The following is a 17,945-nucleotide window of genomic DNA, read 5'->3' on the forward strand; positions in this document are numbered from 1 at the left end:
ATGGTTATTTTTACATTGCATAATTATTCCTAAATTATCAAAGGACTATTATATCATTGTGATGTTTTGCGTATCTGACTGTATATAAAGTTGTCTCATTCAGCTGTGAACAGAGCGTAGGGTGGATCTCTAAAAGAGCTGTTCAGAGGCCTTTTCCAAACCTCACAGCCTTTCAAGACAAGACAGTTTGTTGCTTTTGTCATTTTAAATATTTTACTATATTCTGCCTATACTTCATTAAATCTTCCAACAGTACAGTATAACACAAAACACACAAAACTGAACACAAGCGAAACAGATTATTTGAGTCAGCCTGGTTTGATCTGAAAGCACATTTGGAGAAGGAATGGAAAACATCTCCACTTCCCACATTCTCACTGTCACGGCGCTGAATGACTGGGACTGGACCAGCAGGATCTTATTTTTTTCTTTTGCGCTTCCTGGATACCTTCTAACTATTGTTATGAATGCCACTTTGATTCTGATTATTGCTTTTGAGAAAGCTCTGCATGAGCCCATGTACATTTTCTTGTGTAATCTGTGTGTCAATGATTTGTGTGGAATCACTGGGTTTTATCCCAAGGCTCTAGTATATTTACTTACAGAAACAAACAGGATTTCACTTGAGGAATGTATTGTTCAGGGTCTTGTCATTGTCATCTATGCAGTTGGTGAATTCTCAAATTTAAGTGTCATGGCCATTGATAGATACTTAGCCATATGTCGACCATTACATTATCATAGTATTATGTCACCTTTCACTGTGCTGTGCCTGCTGTCTTTTAATTGGGTGTTTCCTTTTATTGCAAGTTTAGTGGCCATTGTAGTAGCTATGAAAAATCCTATTTGCAAATATGATATAGATAAACTTTTCTGTGAAAACCTGTCCTTGGTAAATCTTGGATGCAAACCAGATATTTCATATGGGATATTTAATGGATGGATGTATGGCTCAGTAATCATCTTAATTGGCTTTGTTCTGATTTCCTATTTTAAAATAATTCTTGCTTGTAGAAAATCTAAAGTAAGTCGAGAGAAGTTCTACAGCACATGTATGCCACACTTGATTATCTTCCTGAACTACATAGGCTGTTCTTTTTTCGACTCTTCCCAGACAGAATTAAGAGCAAAATCACAATATGTATCTCATTTTGTACATATGTTTTTGTCTGTGATATTTCTGACTCTTCCTCCAATTGTCAATCCTGTAATATATGGTATAAAATTAAGTCCAATCAGAGCAAAAATATTGTATATTTTCCATCATTTAAGGATTAGTACTTTGTAGGATTCATTGTTTGATTTAACACTGACTGACTTTTTCTCAGCATGTATCACTGTGACATATCATTTAAGCTTTATTCTGAAGTTCTGTATCACAGTAACTATATATGGAATTTATAAAAATAATATATTATTGAAGCTGTCCTGTTTTTTACGAGATATATACAACGATTTATATAAGTGCTTCTGCCATTTCTGTCACCTTTTTTTTTGCTTTTTTACAAAATCTGATTTACAAAAAAAACAGTCCCGTATCTCATGCTTTATAACAATGGTTGTCTGTATAGGATTTAATGAGCAGATAATGGAGAAACTACCGAAAGCACTAAAGTACAACTTTGGTGCCATCATCTGGTTAATACCCACATGCCACCAATGATAGCAAGCAAAACATTTAAGATATGAATACCATGTAGTCACTCCACTATTATTATTTGCTGATGTCTATCCATTATTACTAAATCTGAAAATGTTTTAGTGTAAGAACATAATGCTCCAATGTCATGCCTTAATATGAAAAGCAGTGCTTGTAAAAAAAAATATTTTTGACACAAAGATGTATGGGAAGAATCAATGAGAAAATTTGACTGTTAATAAAGTTCTCTTATTTAACTGTGTGAAGGGTGAAACTCCAAACGATGATTAGTTTTTTCTATTTACAATACATAATTAATAATTTCTGCACAATATAGCTAATTCAGTGCTAATGTTTAGTTTCTTTATTTCAGTTTGCCATTAGTACATTATTACATACGAATACCAATATCACTAGTTAAAATATCGTTGCCTGGAATTATATGGTTTTATTGTGTTCTAAATTATTTTTGAGATATTGAGCTTCAAAGGTTTTGCATTCTATATAGCAAACAAATTGTGTGTAACAGTTCTCTTTCATACATTAACATGACAGAGACCATAAATGTACTATACATGTAAATTATTAAAATTCTACATAAACTTGCAAACTTGTAAACTGCCGTCTAATTCTAAAAAGAAATTTCAGCTTGGAATCATAAAGTTTTATCTGGCAGATCAAAAACTGAAGCATTAATTTTTTGATGAAATACAAACAGTCTGTTTATTAATTTATTAAAAAAAAACAAAATTGGTGATGTAACAATATGTTGATGTTTGATAAAGTAAAATTTCTGTTTTCTACAACATGTATTTAATGTTTCAGGATGGATATTTTATTCTTGTTCAAATTAAGCATACAAGGCTGTGCTAAATATTTTGTCTAGTGCAGATGTTAATTTTATGTAATTAATATGTTCATATTTATTTCATTATATGCTTCATAGAAATTGTATTTACTGAATTATATGCCCCATTATTTAAATTAAGTATTTGCCCTTCAGGGCTTAAAAAAAGAAAACAGAGCAAATGAGCTTGAATGATCTGTTTAACACAGAAAAAGGTTTCACTGACTATATATACACAAATAAATATTTTACATTTAATATATTGCATTTTTAATAACTGTTTCTTTTTCAACAATATAAAATTGAGCATTTCATCTTAATGTCAAAAAATACTTCTTAATCATCATATTTAAACACATCTCTTCAGTGGTGAAGCACTATATAGTCGACTCTGATTTTGTGTTTCTTTCTGTCAATGGAGCAGTCCGTGAAATGACAAAGAAAGATGATCCTGATTGGTCCTCGTGCATACATTCAAAATTCTGATTGTATGCTGAATTTATTGTTCAATTAAATATGACTGACTTTTTTTACTATACGAAAAAGTTGTATGAATGCTGACTTTATAGTAAAACTTTTTTTGTTTTTTTAAATAAAAAGTGTTAAAATGTAAGCAAATTATAAAAAAAATCACATAATGTAAAGTTTTTGTTTAATAAGATTATACATTTTGTCAAAAATTTCAGATAGAACTTTAAAATTCTAAAGTGACGATATAAATATATTTTTTAAAATAATTTTAATACATTTGTTATATGCGGTCTATAGGGGTAAACAGGGTCAGTTCATTGTTGTGCAAAAAGGACAATAACTATAAGGTTGGGTCAAAGCTCAAACGTTAAAAAAATGTGTTTTTCAGAAGGTGATTTGGTATTTTGGTATAAAACATCATATTCAGAACTACTACACATTATGACTATTATAATTTTGCTATATATGTTATACATTTGTGTACACTACACACACATATACACAAACAGCGTCTAAGCAATGTGAGGATCCCCAGGTTTATTAGGACACTTTAAAATTATATCCACCAGGATAAGCATGTGTTTCAGATCAGGTGATGATTTCTTTTTTAACATTGATAATTTGCTGCAGCCTTAAACATGTGATAGTGTGAATGCTACTTGGCATTTTGGTATGTTAAACCAAATAGGATTAAGGACAGTATCTCCATTCATTCTGCTACATAATTCAATTTTTAAGTAAAAACCTGATTGGAGCGGTCTCCATTTAGTCACTCCTCCTTCTAGAGTCACTTAAAAAATAAGACAGAGCTTCATCACAATACAACACAAACGTCCCAGGACTGCCATCATCTGAAGAATCCAACATGAAGCCCCAGAGCATATTTATCCTGCTTGTCCTTGTCGTACTAGCATTGCACTGTAAGTTTCGTATGTTTGCTTTTGGGGATATAAGTGTGTTAGAACTGTGTTAATGGACTAACTTTTCATTTAAGGCGCATGAAAGCCTAAAACTACATTTTTGGGAAAGCTTTGAATAACAGAACAGCAAGACAAATGAATAATCCTCCAGCATACTTGCCTAGAAGTCACTTTTGGCTGATTTTGGTATAGATCTTTCAATGTTAAAATGTGTCATTTGTATTTAAGGTAAAGAGAATGAGGCTGCATCCTTTCCCTGGAGCTGTGCAAGTCTCAGTGGTGTTTGCAGACAAGGAGTGTGTTTGCCTTCTGAACTTTACTTCGGACCATTAGGCTGTGGCAAAGGATTCTTGTAAGTTACAGTTGATACCAATATACTTATAATTATATAAACATTGTTTAGAACCTATTTTAAAAATAAACTTATATGTATTTTTTCTTTTCAGATGCTGTGTATCACATTTTCTTTGAGAACTGAAAATGATAGATCAGGAGCTCCAGTTTTCCAAGTATTAATTAACTCACCATAGATTTGGGATAATGTACATGGATAAATGGGACAGAAATGACTTATTGATTAACATTTAAACTACTGTCTGTATAACTCATTGTCCTCTAATAGCTTCGGCTAGTAGAGGATTTCAAAGTTTCTAGTTAATGGGGAACTGCACAGTTCATGACAAAACATTGAAACATTGTTTTTAACTGTTTGCTGGAATAATAAAACTAATCAGCTCTTGTTTACCTCTCTGTGAAAGTGTGAATCCGAGTCTTTGTTACCCTGTCCTCAAAGACACCATGTGTATATTAAGACCTGGAAGATATGTAAAATAAACGTGTTTGTCATCTTGAAGTGAAACCAACAATGAAAAGAATACTTAACCAACATCGGTAAAGCATACAAGCACAAGTAACACCACTGATTTAAGAAACTGAGGTAAAAAGTTGGGAAGAATACTGCATATATGTAACAGATTATGTTGAAATACAATTGTATTAAAAACAGGATATTCCTGTAGACATTTTAAATGTATGCATTCGGTGTACAAGGATCCTTGCAATTAAAATGTCTACTTCAGAATAACTTCAGCTAAAGAAAATGTCATAATATTGTTCTTGTACTGTATCAAACTTTGAATGTCAAATAAAATTCTGATAAATTAATCAAATATAATGGCCTGAATGATTGTTGCAAAGTTTTTCTTTGTTTTTCAATCAAATTCATTATCATGTGGGTACTGCACAATAGTCCATAAAGATATTTTTATGTCTTTAATAAACTCTTGAATTAATTGAATTTTTTTGGTGTATGCATTTCTGTTGTATGAAAATAAACTGTAGCTATTACTCTTTTGTATAATAATAAACCATAAATTAAGAGTTACAACAGTTATTGTGTAAATTTAAAAATGGATATATATATATATATATATATATATATATATATATATATATATATATATATATATATATATATATATCTTAATTAACTAATGACTTAATATTGAATAATTTGAAAAAAACTATAGTAGTATACTGAATACATCTTGAAATGTCAGTTATTTGTTGGTAAGTTACCTCAGTAGTTTATCCAACATACAGTGTTTGCTACGATGACCTCGTGAATATCATATGATTTCAGTACATTTAAACTAACACGGAGAAGAATCTGAACAAACGTATTCTTATTAAAAGGCTATGGTAAAAACACGGGTTTGCAAAACACGATAAAACACTGAACATGCGTAGAGCACTTTTCTTGGCTGACGCTGTAGTCCACATGACCGGAAGTAAATATAGTTCTGCAGTTCCCGCGTTTGCGACTCTTTCAATGTGGAGCAGAAGCCCGTCATTCCTGACATGGATGATCTGTATTTAGACAATATCGACGAATTTGTGAATGATCAAAATAAGATCGTAAGTCCTTTTATCTTATATTACATGTGTCGTTAGTAAATGTGAAACATGGGATGCCAAAATGCATATGTGGCTTCGTGCATGTTTACTGGAGTGTCCAGGATGGAAAAACAAGACAAGTTAGATTAACTGAATGGTTTTCATGACTGATTGTTAAAACAGTGACACTTTATTAAGTAATAAATAAGCCACATCTAGAGTATAACATAGCATTATACGTTGACAAATACTACTAACGTTAATGTTTTTGTTACTCATACTAGCATTAACGTGTTCAGAAGCGTCACTGCACAAACACAGCATGGATATAAATATAATACATCGTTAGCTATATAATTTGGAATTCTGCTTTTATATTTTGTTATTTGCAGGTCACATACAAATGGCTCAGTTTAACCCTTGGAGTCCATGTGAACACAGCAAAACAGTAAGTCAAGTCCCTTTATGCCTCTCAATGTATTCAGTTATTTGTCACTAATGCTCTTTCATAACAACTAACGTTAGTGTTTGTGTCTCATTTTTGCAGGATGTTGTATCATTACTTGGAGCAAAAACGCAATGAAAGTTCAGGGACAGCTCTTCATGCTACTTATCTTGTATCCGGCAAGTGTGTTGAGAATGGGACTCCGGTAAGAAATGAGAACTTTATTGTTGTGAAATACATTTTTTCTTCACTGTCATTATTGTAAGAACTGCCATTGAAAATTGTCCATTTCTTCCTAGTGTCATAAAGTGTCTGTAGTTCGTGAGGAAAAGCTGGAGGGTAAGTTTGACATAATTGTTTTTAAAAAATGTAAAAAAATAAATAAATAAATAATGCTATATATGTGTTTGTGAAAATGACAAATAATAAAGTTTATCAATAATAAAACATCAGTTTATTAAATTGTAAGTTAACATAAATTTAATTAAGTTTGTTTTTTTATAGAGCTTTTTCAATGTAGATTGTGTCAAAGCAGCTTGATAAAGCAGTTCTAGTAAATTGAAACTGTAAGTCAGTCCAGTTTTCAGGGGTGAAGATCAGTTGAGTTCATTTTAGTGTGGTTTAATTTTCACTGCTGAAAGTTCAAACACTGAAGAGCAAATCCATCGATGCAACGCTCCACAAGTCCTAAATTCTAAAAACATAATTTCATATTTTAGATTGCATGTGAATTTTAAACAATCAAAGTGTTTTATTTAAATTAAATTCTAAAAAAATGTCTAAGTAAGTCGATGCTTACATCAATAAATGTTTATTGAAAAATATAAAATGTGTAGTGTAAATTTAGTTTGTCTGTTTTTCAATTATTTTATTTAAATTTAATTTAAGTAAAGGCTAAATAAATATGCACTAAAATTGTAGACATAAAATAATGCAGATGCCAAAACCATAGTTAAAAAAAAAAACTGAAAACAGGAAATCTAAACCTGAACTAATTATTAAAAGTCTATTTTAAAAAACTACCAGTTATTCTGTGATATCTGAATAACACTGCTGTGAGGTAAGTTTCAAGCTGCAAGAGTAATATTTCACATGATTTTCATTTGTGTTAAAAAAAATAATTTTAATACAGAAATGCATTCATGTGTTTATTTATTTTTGCAGCTGTTAAAGCAAAGATGGAGATGACTATCAGTGTACATGTGTACAGTGTGCAAAGAGCAGAGCTGAAGGATAGTTCTCCACTTTACACCACAGATTACGATGCTGTAAAGGAGAATCTAAAAAACTGCAGCAAGTAAGTGATATTTCTATAAGCTGTAATGCGGCATGTGCATACATCATCCGAGAAATCCTTCTGCTCTTTTCTCAGATACAGTGCTATACGGTGTGCTGCGGCGGTACCCATGTCATCAGCTGAGCTGCAAAGAGCTCAAGAGATAGCATTGGTTCCTTCGGCAGAGAAAGAAAACCGTAAACCTGGCTTGAATGAACCTGCTGCTACCTCCAAACCCAGTGCTAAGCCGCCAGCGGGCATCATGGGTATGTTTGCAAGCAAAAGTGCTTCCAAGGTCCAGGAATCCAGCAAGGAAGTGAAAACAGAGCAGAAAGATGATTCTTCCTCGGTAAGTGTGTAACTCAATACTTTAATGTTAATGACACACAGGATTGTGTGTGAAATTTATAATAGTCGCATATGTTGTAGGTTGAAACATCAAAAACCAAACCAGCTTCCAAAGCAAACCCCATGAGTAACTTCTTTGGGAAGTCTGCCCAAAGTGAGTGTTTTTGTGTGTTTCGCTGCCAATAAAGTAACACAAGGCATGGCATATAGTCATAAAACATTTCTTTCTGTGAAATTTAGAAAAGGTAGAAGAAAAACCCAAGAAAAGCATCAAGGAAGAGACTGACGGAGGTTCAACATCATCGGCTTCTGGAAATATAAAACAGTCACAGGTGTCTCCTAAATCTGATGGTGAAGTTAAAGAGGAACAATCCAAAACTTCCAGAGCTTTGAAGAGTGAAACAAAAGACACTCGAAAGTAAGTTTTACATCTTTTTTTTTTTTTTTTAAAAGTATATAGGAGAAAAAAAATAGAAACCCTGTATTGGGGGGACTTTTAGTTGTGGCTATACCATGCTAGTAGAACAGTGTTTAACGAAATTATTAAAAAAAGTTTATATTTTGTGGAAAATACATGACGACATCTCTTGCAGGCAAAGATGGCAAAAGTACACACATCCTAGTAGAAGTACAGATACTCATGTTTAAAATGACTCTGGTAAAAGTTGAAGTACTGACTACACTTTTGTACCCAAGTAAAAGTAAAGCCTCAATAATGCCTCAAAAATGCACAAATGTAAAAAAAAGTTAGTACCCGTTTCAACCACAGTCCCAAAGACATGCGGTATAGGTGAATAATAATTCAACTAAACTGGCAGTGTGTAAAGCAGGTCGCACACCAGAAGCGCCGCTCGGCGGCGCGGCGCGCAGCGCCATGCATTTTAGAATTCTAAACATAGGTTTCTATCAGGATACACATACCGGCGCCGCAAGTCGGCGGCTGTCGGCAGCGCCTGTCCACGGCTCAGTCAGGACGCAGTTCATTTTTCAGCCGCGCTACAGAGCGCCATCTGATTAGTTTCATGTTAAATATCATTCGAATGTGCGCGTCTGGTGTGTGATACTTTAAACTGGCGCGCTGTGTCGCAGCGCCGAGCGGCGCTTCTGGTGTGCGACCTGCTTTAGTGTGTGTGTGTGTGTGTGTATGGGTGTTTCCTAGTGCTGATTGCAGATGAAAAGGTATCTGCTGTGTAAAACGTATGCTGGAATTATATTTTTATTCATAAATTGCCCAGTATACTTACACTTGTTGAAAAATATATATTTTTAAATATTAATTGAGAACAACACTAGCACTAAAATTAAAAATCAATAAAAACTGAAAAACATCATAAATTCTGTATTAGGAAATATGAACTTATTAGAAATAAAGGAAATAAACTGCATACAATACAATGCATAATTTGTTTATAAAGTATTTGATTGTTTTAGTACTAAATGCACAAATCTTTACAAAAAGCACTTTTTTTGCTGTATTAGATTGAAAGACCAGAGAAAGCCCGTGTAGTATGATCAGAAGTGGAAAAACGGCATGTTTTTGAACTGGAATGTGTATCTCTTGTCTACCTGTGATCCGAACAAGCAAAAGGTGTCTTATTACGTTGTAAACAGGGCAGCATCAGTCATGTTATCAGTCATTCGCCGTCTTCCTCTGTCACATCTGCGCAGTCATCCTAACCTTTCTCATAGTAATCTTCATAAACTAGCCAATGTACAGTGTGTGATTGCCTTTAAAAGGCCGCACAGTGCAATGGAAATACAGTGCATGTGGAAAAATAGACTGACTGCTTTAAATCTGTGTTCATATTGTGCAATGACAAGAAATAATATAGATCACACAATCAAACACATGAAACTGAAAGTAACGACCGCGGTTTTAAAAATGTAAGGAGTAGAAAGTACAGATGTTTGTGTAAAAATGTGTGGAGTAAAAGTAAAAAGTTGTCAAAAAATAAAGTATTGGAGTAAAGTACTAATACCAGAAAAATCTACTTAAGTACAGTAACAAAGTATTCGTACTTCGTCACTTCCCATCTTTGCTTGCAAGAACTAGTATCTCACACTGCTCTTCTGCAATCTTTATTAGCTCTTCTTCAATTTGTTCCACAGTTTACTGGCAATATGGGCTTTTTAGCCATTACTTTTTTTTTGCGAGGATTTTCCAGACATTTTACAATTGCATTCAGTCATTTAGCAGACACTTTTGTCCAAAGCAACTTACAAATGAAGGAGACATTCTGCTATTAAACAAGAAGCAGCAATACACAGAGAATTGCTAATTATACAAAGGAATTGTTTGTGCTTGCTATGGGTGTAACGGATCACGGGTGATCAGTGATTCATACGGATCACAACCCACGGTTCGGAACACAGGCGACCTGCGGATTGATACATTTTTTACTGTTGAATTAATCCTGAATTTATAATGATCATAGAAGGATCGCCTCTTACGTTATTTAAAGCATTTAGGATTTCCTGTAAAATATAATGATGACGGAAGAAGGTGTGGTAGGTTATTCGGGATGTGGTGCTTTACTTGGGTTAAAGGTGTTTTCTGCCACTACCTGTTTAGCCTGCAATAATGCATTCAGCGTAAGCTGCACGATTGATCATTAAAAGATCGGGATCTTAACACCCACGCAACATAAATTATAAATGATGGTGATTTGCATGTTTATTAATCATTCTAATTGCTGCATTCAGATGTGAAAATGCTAAAATCAAGAAAAAGATTCAGTTTTTAGTCTTGAGTTATGAAGCTTCAAACAGTCAAATAACACTGAAGCACTGGAATAACAGTTTATAATTTAGATAAAAACACTGATGTTTATGGTAAAAATGAAAATCACCATCATGTGCTCAGAAATGAAAGTTTTCATCATGTCATGTCATTTTCATCCACGTATTCGAAGCCGGGTCTTCCTCGAGGCCTCCCCCTGGTGGGACATGCCTGGAACACCTCCCTAGGTAGGCGTCCTGGAGAGATCTGAAACAGATGCCCGAGCCACCTCAGCTGACTTCTCTCGATGTGGAGGAGCAGTGGCTCTACTCCGAGCTCCTCCCGGGTGACAGAGCTCCTCATAAGTGTGCACCCTGCCACCCTGTGAAGAAATCTAGTTTCAGCCACTTGTATCCGAGATTTTGTCCTTTCGGTCATGACTCAAAGCTTATGACCATAGGTGAGAGTAGAAACGTACTTGACTGGTAAATTGAGAGCTTTGCCTTTCGGCTCAGCTCGTTTTCTTACCATAACGGACCAGTACATTGACCGCATTACTGCTGCCGCTGCACCGGTCTGCCTGTCCATCCTTTCCTCACTCGTGAACAAAACCCCAAGATACTTTTAACTCCTTCACCTGGGGTAAGGACTTTCCTCCAACCTGGAGATGGCAAACCACCTTTTTCCGGAACAGAAATTAAATCCCGTGGTCCCTGATTTTCAAAAATGAAAGTTATTGGCAGCAATTACATTATTTAATCTCATCTTATGAGTGTGTAACTGAATCATTTATTGAAATGAGACTAAAAATAAATATGGGTTGTACAAATTATAAGGTTAGATTTCTACATTTAGCGTTATCAGAAACAGTAGTAGTAACAGTGAATTTTTCACAGTACTGAATATTTGTTTCTTCATTTTATTATATGAAGCTAAAAGTTTCTGTAATTCTGCTGTTTTTGTAATAAATGGAAAACAAATGACATTCGCCTCCTCCCCCTTTTGTCTGATTTGAAAAATGGTCCGATCTGTGACTAAAAAACCCATAATGTGATCTGAACTGTGAGATTTGTGATTCATTACACCACTACTGCTTGGAGCATTAAGTACTAGAGTTAGAAGGGTGCATGTTTTGTTCGTTTGTATTTTTAGAGACTGAGTGGGAGCAAGATAAGACTGTTTCTACAGTTGGTGTGTCAAGCCCACTCACCTGTGTGAAGCACACTTCATAAATTTTATTGAATTTTTTAATGAAATGTTGATAGATTGAAGAAAAAATGTTTGAAGAAAGACAGTGTCTGGTGCAAATGACTGATGAAAGAATGTTTTTTACAGGTGTTTTGTCAAGCCCACTCACTCGTGTGAGGCACACTCAGAATAGTATAATGTTTTGAGGTTATCATATGGTGTTTTGGGGGACGAGAGGAGTTCCTGGTTTTGTTCACCTTGGTTCGTTGTGAAGGAGATGGGTTTTTAGTTTTCATTTCAATGATACCAGTGAATCAACAGTCCGTGTTGGAATGGGAAGATCATTCTACTAGTGTGGAACATTGAATGAAAAGATTTTGTAAAATGACTTATAGTGTCTCTGTGATGCTACCACAAGGCGGAGCTCACTTGCTTACCAGAAGCTTCTGGATTTTCAATCCGGTTTACATCAGGATTCTGGACTGCCATTTTATTATTTAATTGTTTTTAGCTCCAAGGAACTGCTTTTTACTTTTTTGGGAATCAAACTCCAGATAGAATAACTTAAAATAAGACTTAGCAGTGACCTTGTAATTATTTGGTTGTTTTCTAATTTTGAACTGCACCTATATATATATAGCTTAAATTATTTTAGAATTTAATTCATTTGGTTTTTTAATTATGGTATGAATAAACACATAAACATTAATTCTGTGGTATTGATGGCATTAATTTAAAATGTTTAATGTTTAAAAAAAGTTTTTTTTTTTTGTATTTGTGAAGTACTGTAGGTGATAAAGCTCAGCTGGATAAAACAAGCCAACAACTTACTGATGAAGCTTTAATAGATGAGGATTGTAATCAAAAGCAATTTGTTTTTCACAGTAAAACAAAACGTCCTGAGGTTGTGGACAGCGATGATGAGCCAGTGGAGAGCCAACAGAAGAAGAGACGGCGGATAAAGAAGCCCCAGCCAGACAGCAGTGATGATGAGGGTAGGAAAGAGATGGTGGGGGAAAACAAGGGGAAAAAAGACTCAAGTCATGCTTGGCAGATTTGAATCAATCCAGATGAGGTGCTCTGTGACCCAAAATGAATAAAAACAAAAAAATAGGTTCTCCCTCTGGGCAGAGTGTTGAATAAAATATCAGAATTGCTCTCTGACAAACAAAGGCTAATTGATAACATTCACTGTTTTTTTTCCCCTCTCTTGCTCTCTTTTCTTCTATTTATACATACACAGACATGCGTGATAAATGTCTCTTCTTCCTTCTGTCTTCCAGTTGTGCCAGATTCTCCACCTGTGCCAAACATACAGACTCCCAGTCCCAAAAAGCAAGTGAAAAAAGAGACTGTTTCACACCAAGAAGTGAGCACCAGCGCCAATAGTATTTGCTAACTTTTAGGGAATAAGAATTACAAAACATTGATTTTTATAAATATCTTGCGTGTATTTGTCATACAGTAAAGTTATAATTTCTTAATGTTCTTCATTCATTCAGGATGGCTCAGTGGTGAAGAGGAGGAAAAGGAGACGTGTATTGAAGTCTCACACATTTGTTGATGAAGAAGGTTGCTTTGGTAAGTTTAATTTTATTGGCCATTATCTTGGTTGTACTACTGTATTTCTGTATGCATCTATAACCTGATGCCTAGCAGCATGGCCGATACATCACCCTGCAGCCCAAGACAGGTTACTCAAAGCTAAGCAGGGCTGAGCCTAGTTAGTACCTGGGGTGCGTTTTCTTAACAGTGACATAACTCGCGGCTGAACTTTCATAGTACGGTGCATCGTTTGGATAATGTAGTGATGAAGTTTTCCCCAAAACCGTAGTTTCTCTGTCACAAATCTGTCATTTGAACAACTTTAGTTATAACGTAAAATGCCCATAATGATGCTCTAAACAGGCTAGCAACCACTTCTTAAAAAAAGAACCCCATAATTTCTTTGTGCAAAATTATATTGTTTTACACGCACACACTTAAAAAAAAAAATCCAACATTGGTTTTGGTAAAAACATGCACTCGCCTTATGTATTAATTGAAATGTATGTAAATGGCACATATAGAGCCCATGTTTCCTTTACAAATATTTTTGAGAATATTCCATGTTCTATTCTAAAACAAAAATCACTTACAAAAGCTAACACGTATTCTGATATTATATATAAATCATATAAATAAATAATGAGGCTATTTATTTGGAAATTAAATTTAATATTTATTAGAAAAAAACTACTTTAATAATAATATTGATAATGATTATGAAGATGATGATGATAATTATTTATAATATTATTAAGTTGGATTTTTTTTTTTTTTTTTTTTTTAAGTCTACTTTTACAATATGACACCTGCAAACCTCTGCAGAAATGTTTTAACCAGCAGGCCCATGTCATACAGTATAGATCCTTGATAAATAGCCTACTATAAATTAAAAGAATTAACGTATGCTATATATTTTTGTTTTCGCAAGCTTTGGAGACGTATGTAAATTCCGCTTTTAATTATCGAGTCACCTATAGCTTTCATCATGAGCCACGGCTGTGTTCAAAACTATACCAATGTTTTCAAAGTGCATTATGAAGGAAATGCAATTGTAAACATTAAAATTGCTAAGCTGTAAACTGAACTGTAAAAATACTTTAAATACAAATTACACCTAAAAGAGATGACTTTAATATATATATATTTTTTCATTCCAAGTTTAATTGTAGGGCATAGGGGGATAACTGGAAATAGAACACAGCCAGGAACTATGTTTCTAACTACAGCTCCAGAGGTGTAGTTGCAAGAATACAAGTTTGCGATGCAGTTAGCGAATGCTTGTTGGAACAATAGATTTGGGGCACTATAGTATCAGTGAGCGCCATCTTTCGGATGAGACGTTGAACTCTCTGTGGTCATTAAAAATCTCATACTTCTCGTAAAGAGTAGAGGTTTAACTCCGGGTTCCTGCCCAAATTCCCTCTATCCTATTCCTTATCGATCATGGCCTCCCAATCATCCCCATCCACAGAATTGGCTGTATCACTGTCTATCCAGTCCACCAGTTGCTAGTGTGTGGTGAGTGGACTGGCGCAGTTGTCCTATAGCTGCCGTCCCATCATCCAAGTAGATGCTGCACACTGATGGTGGATTGACTATGACCCCCCATGACTGTGAAGCGCAATAGGTGTACACAATACCATACACAATAAAGGTGCTATATAAATACACATTACCTATTACACTTTGATTCATATAACATGTGTAATATTTACTGCTATTAAACTAATTTCATTTAAATGTTTACAAAATTAGAGATAAATAATGAAATATTATATCATTTTAAATAAATATAATTATCATTATAAAAATTAATGTGTAAAATAGTCTTAGCAACTTTTTGAATTCTTAATCCTACCATAGTACTTTTCACAAGTGGTTGAAGTAAGTAAACACTGTAACCAACAACTCAGTCATTTGGTATCTGCATTCTGAGTCTACAGTGAAGACCAGGTAATGGTAATGACATATGAGACTGACAACCAAAATATAGCATCACAGCATAAGCTAAAATTGTCGCATAAGACATAAAATTGCTGCCTTCAAAGCTTCTCTAAACGGAAAAATTGTACTGGCCAATGCTGATAATTAAAAAAAAAAACCTACTAGCCCTGATGTTTAGTAAGAATGATGTTAGAAATGTACTGTAAGTACTCATGTTGTCTTGTAAAACAAATGATACTGGTTTAACTGGTAAACTAAGTTATTACAAAATAACTGGTTACATTAAAGGGCTTGCAGTTGAATTGTACCTGCCCAGTAAAGATTGCAAAGCAAATTAAAATTTTTCTGTGGTAATGCTTGTCTTTTCTTATCTACCTAAACTGGAAATCTTTAAACAGTAATGCATGTAGCAGTGACTGAACCCTCTCCTTACTTTTACAAGCACATCATTTATAAGTGCCGACAGGAACACTTGAATCATTGAGTAAATCATAAGTTATATGACAGAAATATAGACCGCTGGCAAACCATTTGTGCTGAAACTGTTTTTTCGAAATTATTTTTGACTTGACGTACATGTGGAGGAAATCTTTAGATATGAATACTAAAAGCACAGATGTTTGTGTTCGATTCCTATAACTTCAATCCATTAGCATTATTTTTGTACTTAGAGGAGTGTCTATTATTACACATTCCTTAATGCCAGTTGTCTCTTCAGCACAACAACTCTTTGAAGTGGTTATTTTTTCTATTGTTTGGTTCCCAGATTCATTTCATACGTTTTTAATTGTTTATTGCATCCATGATTGATCACACAAAGACTTGTACTGTAGCCAGAAACGTGTGCTGTTCTAAAGTAGTAGTTAAGGACATAATAAGCACCATGTGAAGGCTGAATAATAATTAATAATAATGGTGCTGCCTGAGGAGCTTTCTTTTGACCAAAACGTATGGCAGCTTTGTTAAATCTCTGTGGGGAGAGAAAAAAAAATGAAATAAAAACAATGGAAATCTAAGTGCCCATGTCTATGGCTCTAAACCAGACACTTATATACACCACATGCTTCTTGACAATGTCTCTGTGACATTAAATAACCTGTTTCTGTTTTTCTAGTAACTGAGAAAGGTTATGTGAGCGAGTCTTACTCTGAGAGTGAAGAGGAGCCTGAACCCACCAGTCAAGCCAAGGACTCAAGCTCACTCAAGCAGTCATTTGGAAAAAAGGAAGAAGAGAAAAAAGAAAAGGGTCAGAAGAAGACCTCTGCCGCAAGCAAACCTACAAAACAGCCATCCATCATGGGATTTTTCCAGAAGAAATGATTTTTTACATTATTATTCCATAGACTTTTAAAAGAATAGTTCATCTGCAAATTTAAAAATGTGCCATTAGATACTTGCCTTAGTGCTGTACTAAAACATATGTGTGTTTACTACTTAAACCGGAGGATTAAGAAATAATGGCAAATCTTTTTTTTTGGTCAAATCTCTCAAAAAAATGAACATTTGCTATTATTTCACTCACCTTCAGGCCATCAATTGTGTTACGTGTTCTTTAACAGAACATTAAAGGTTTTTAGTGGAAATCGTGGTGCTTTATGCATTAAAAGTCAACTCAATCAGAGACAAGAACAAAACACACACACACACACACAATTGTGAAAACAAAATTGTGGCTCATGGCAATACACTGGTCTGTGAAAGAACCTGAACATTGTAGAACAGCATCAGCCCAAATGAGTTTGTGTCCGGAAATATGAGACAAACTTGCCATAAACGCAGTCAGGACCATCTGAGGCTGTGAATTATTGGAAAGAATGTTGTAAATCTTGTTCAGTTTCTTGCGCAGACCAATCGTTTCACTTCATAAGCCTTCAATCTCTCAAGAGTAACAGGATTATTGATTTAGTTTAGCCTTAGTTTAGTGTGTTTGTAAGTTCAAAGTAGCTCTTGATTTGTGAAATCACCCAGGACCATGGTTTCATCTAAAATTATTCTTTAATGTTTTACTGAAGAAGAAAAAAGTGAGCTTTATTGTCGATAGCCTGATGCTTTTGCAGCTAATTTTCACTTTTGGTTGAACTTCACATTTAAGCATTTGATTTCAGCAGCAAGTTTCTCATGAACATGATAAAAATGAAACCTACCTCCTTTACCACCGAAAGCTCTTCTGAAACATTGACTTGGAGTAATTTCTGCCTCCACTTGAACCTTTATGTGCCCAGGTCTGCCTCAACTTCTCATGCTGTTTCACTTTTAGACCTGATATGATTGTCTGAATGCATGATCTCGATTATAACAGATTTCCTTCTTCCATTTTGTCATTCTGTCCATTTTTAGTGTTGCTGGATAATAAATGAACATTTATAATAATTCTCCTTTTTGTTTGTATTAGTATTGTAGTCGACTAAACCACAGTTTAGAGAGACATTGAGTTATTAAGTCCATTAAAAAGCTGGTCAAGCAGTGGTCAAGAAAATGTTTTTCCCTTGCTGTCTTGTTTAGTTTGTTTTCTCCTCTGAGCCTCATGTTTCTCGATGACATCAGTTTCTGGCACCATAGTTGTGTTGATCTTAGACATTTCCATTTATCAAAACTAAACTTACTGTGTGGAATGGCATGCCTCTGGAAATGCACATCAAAATCAATCCAAAGTCTTCTGATCCAGTGCCACAGACACGAAATTGAGCGTTTTGTGCCAAGACAT

At 34.4% G+C, this 17,945-nt stretch overlaps 5 protein-coding genes across 7 annotated transcripts in view; 4 read left to right on the forward strand and 1 right to left on the reverse strand.

Annotated features, from left to right (window-relative positions):
- LOC147838831 (odorant receptor 131-2-like) overlaps window positions 1-17,945 on the reverse strand; it is a 1,093,102-nt gene that overhangs the window by 155,443 nt on the left and 919,714 nt on the right. The window lies entirely within an intron of this gene.
- The window catches only part of neu3.1 (sialidase 3 (membrane sialidase), tandem duplicate 1), a 156,403-nt gene that overhangs the window by 100,254 nt on the left and 38,204 nt on the right, over window positions 1-17,945 (forward strand). The gene's annotated exons all lie outside the window — the stretch shown is intronic.
- Window positions 274-3,626, forward strand: or61c3 (odorant receptor, family 61, subfamily C, member 3). Its single transcript, XM_087301284.1, has one exon. It carries the CDS (start codon window positions 347-349, stop codon window positions 1,286-1,288), a length of 942 nt encoding a protein of 313 aa, XP_087157410.1. The 5' UTR covers window positions 274-346; the 3' UTR covers window positions 1,289-3,626.
- On the forward strand, window positions 3,776-4,810 carry defbl1 (defensin, beta-like 1). Its single transcript, NM_001081553.1, is given in 3 exon segments — window positions 3,776-3,877; window positions 4,106-4,229; window positions 4,324-4,810. Coding segments are annotated over 3 exon segments (204 nt in total). The 5' UTR covers window positions 3,776-3,822; the 3' UTR covers window positions 4,349-4,810.
- Window positions 5,680-17,611, forward strand: pold3 (polymerase (DNA-directed), delta 3, accessory subunit). 2 transcript variants are annotated; one of them, XR_015519680.1, is made up of 13 exons: window positions 5,684-5,794; window positions 6,166-6,221; window positions 6,321-6,423; window positions 6,518-6,557; window positions 7,383-7,515; window positions 7,591-7,843; window positions 7,924-7,996; window positions 8,083-8,260; window positions 12,635-12,744; window positions 13,033-13,118; window positions 13,252-13,330; window positions 16,356-17,402; window positions 17,579-17,611. XR_015519680.1 is itself a non-coding variant. In NM_001042769.2 (12 exon segments), coding segments are annotated over 12 exon segments (1,374 nt in total). In that variant the 5' UTR covers window positions 5,680-5,737; the 3' UTR covers window positions 16,562-16,600.

The sequence above is a fragment of the Danio rerio genome, chromosome 21 (assembly GCF_052040795.2).
Source record: "Danio rerio strain M-AB ecotype USA chromosome 21, GRCz13ab, whole genome shotgun sequence".
NCBI classification, from domain to species: domain Eukaryota; kingdom Metazoa; phylum Chordata; class Actinopteri; order Cypriniformes; family Danionidae; genus Danio; species Danio rerio.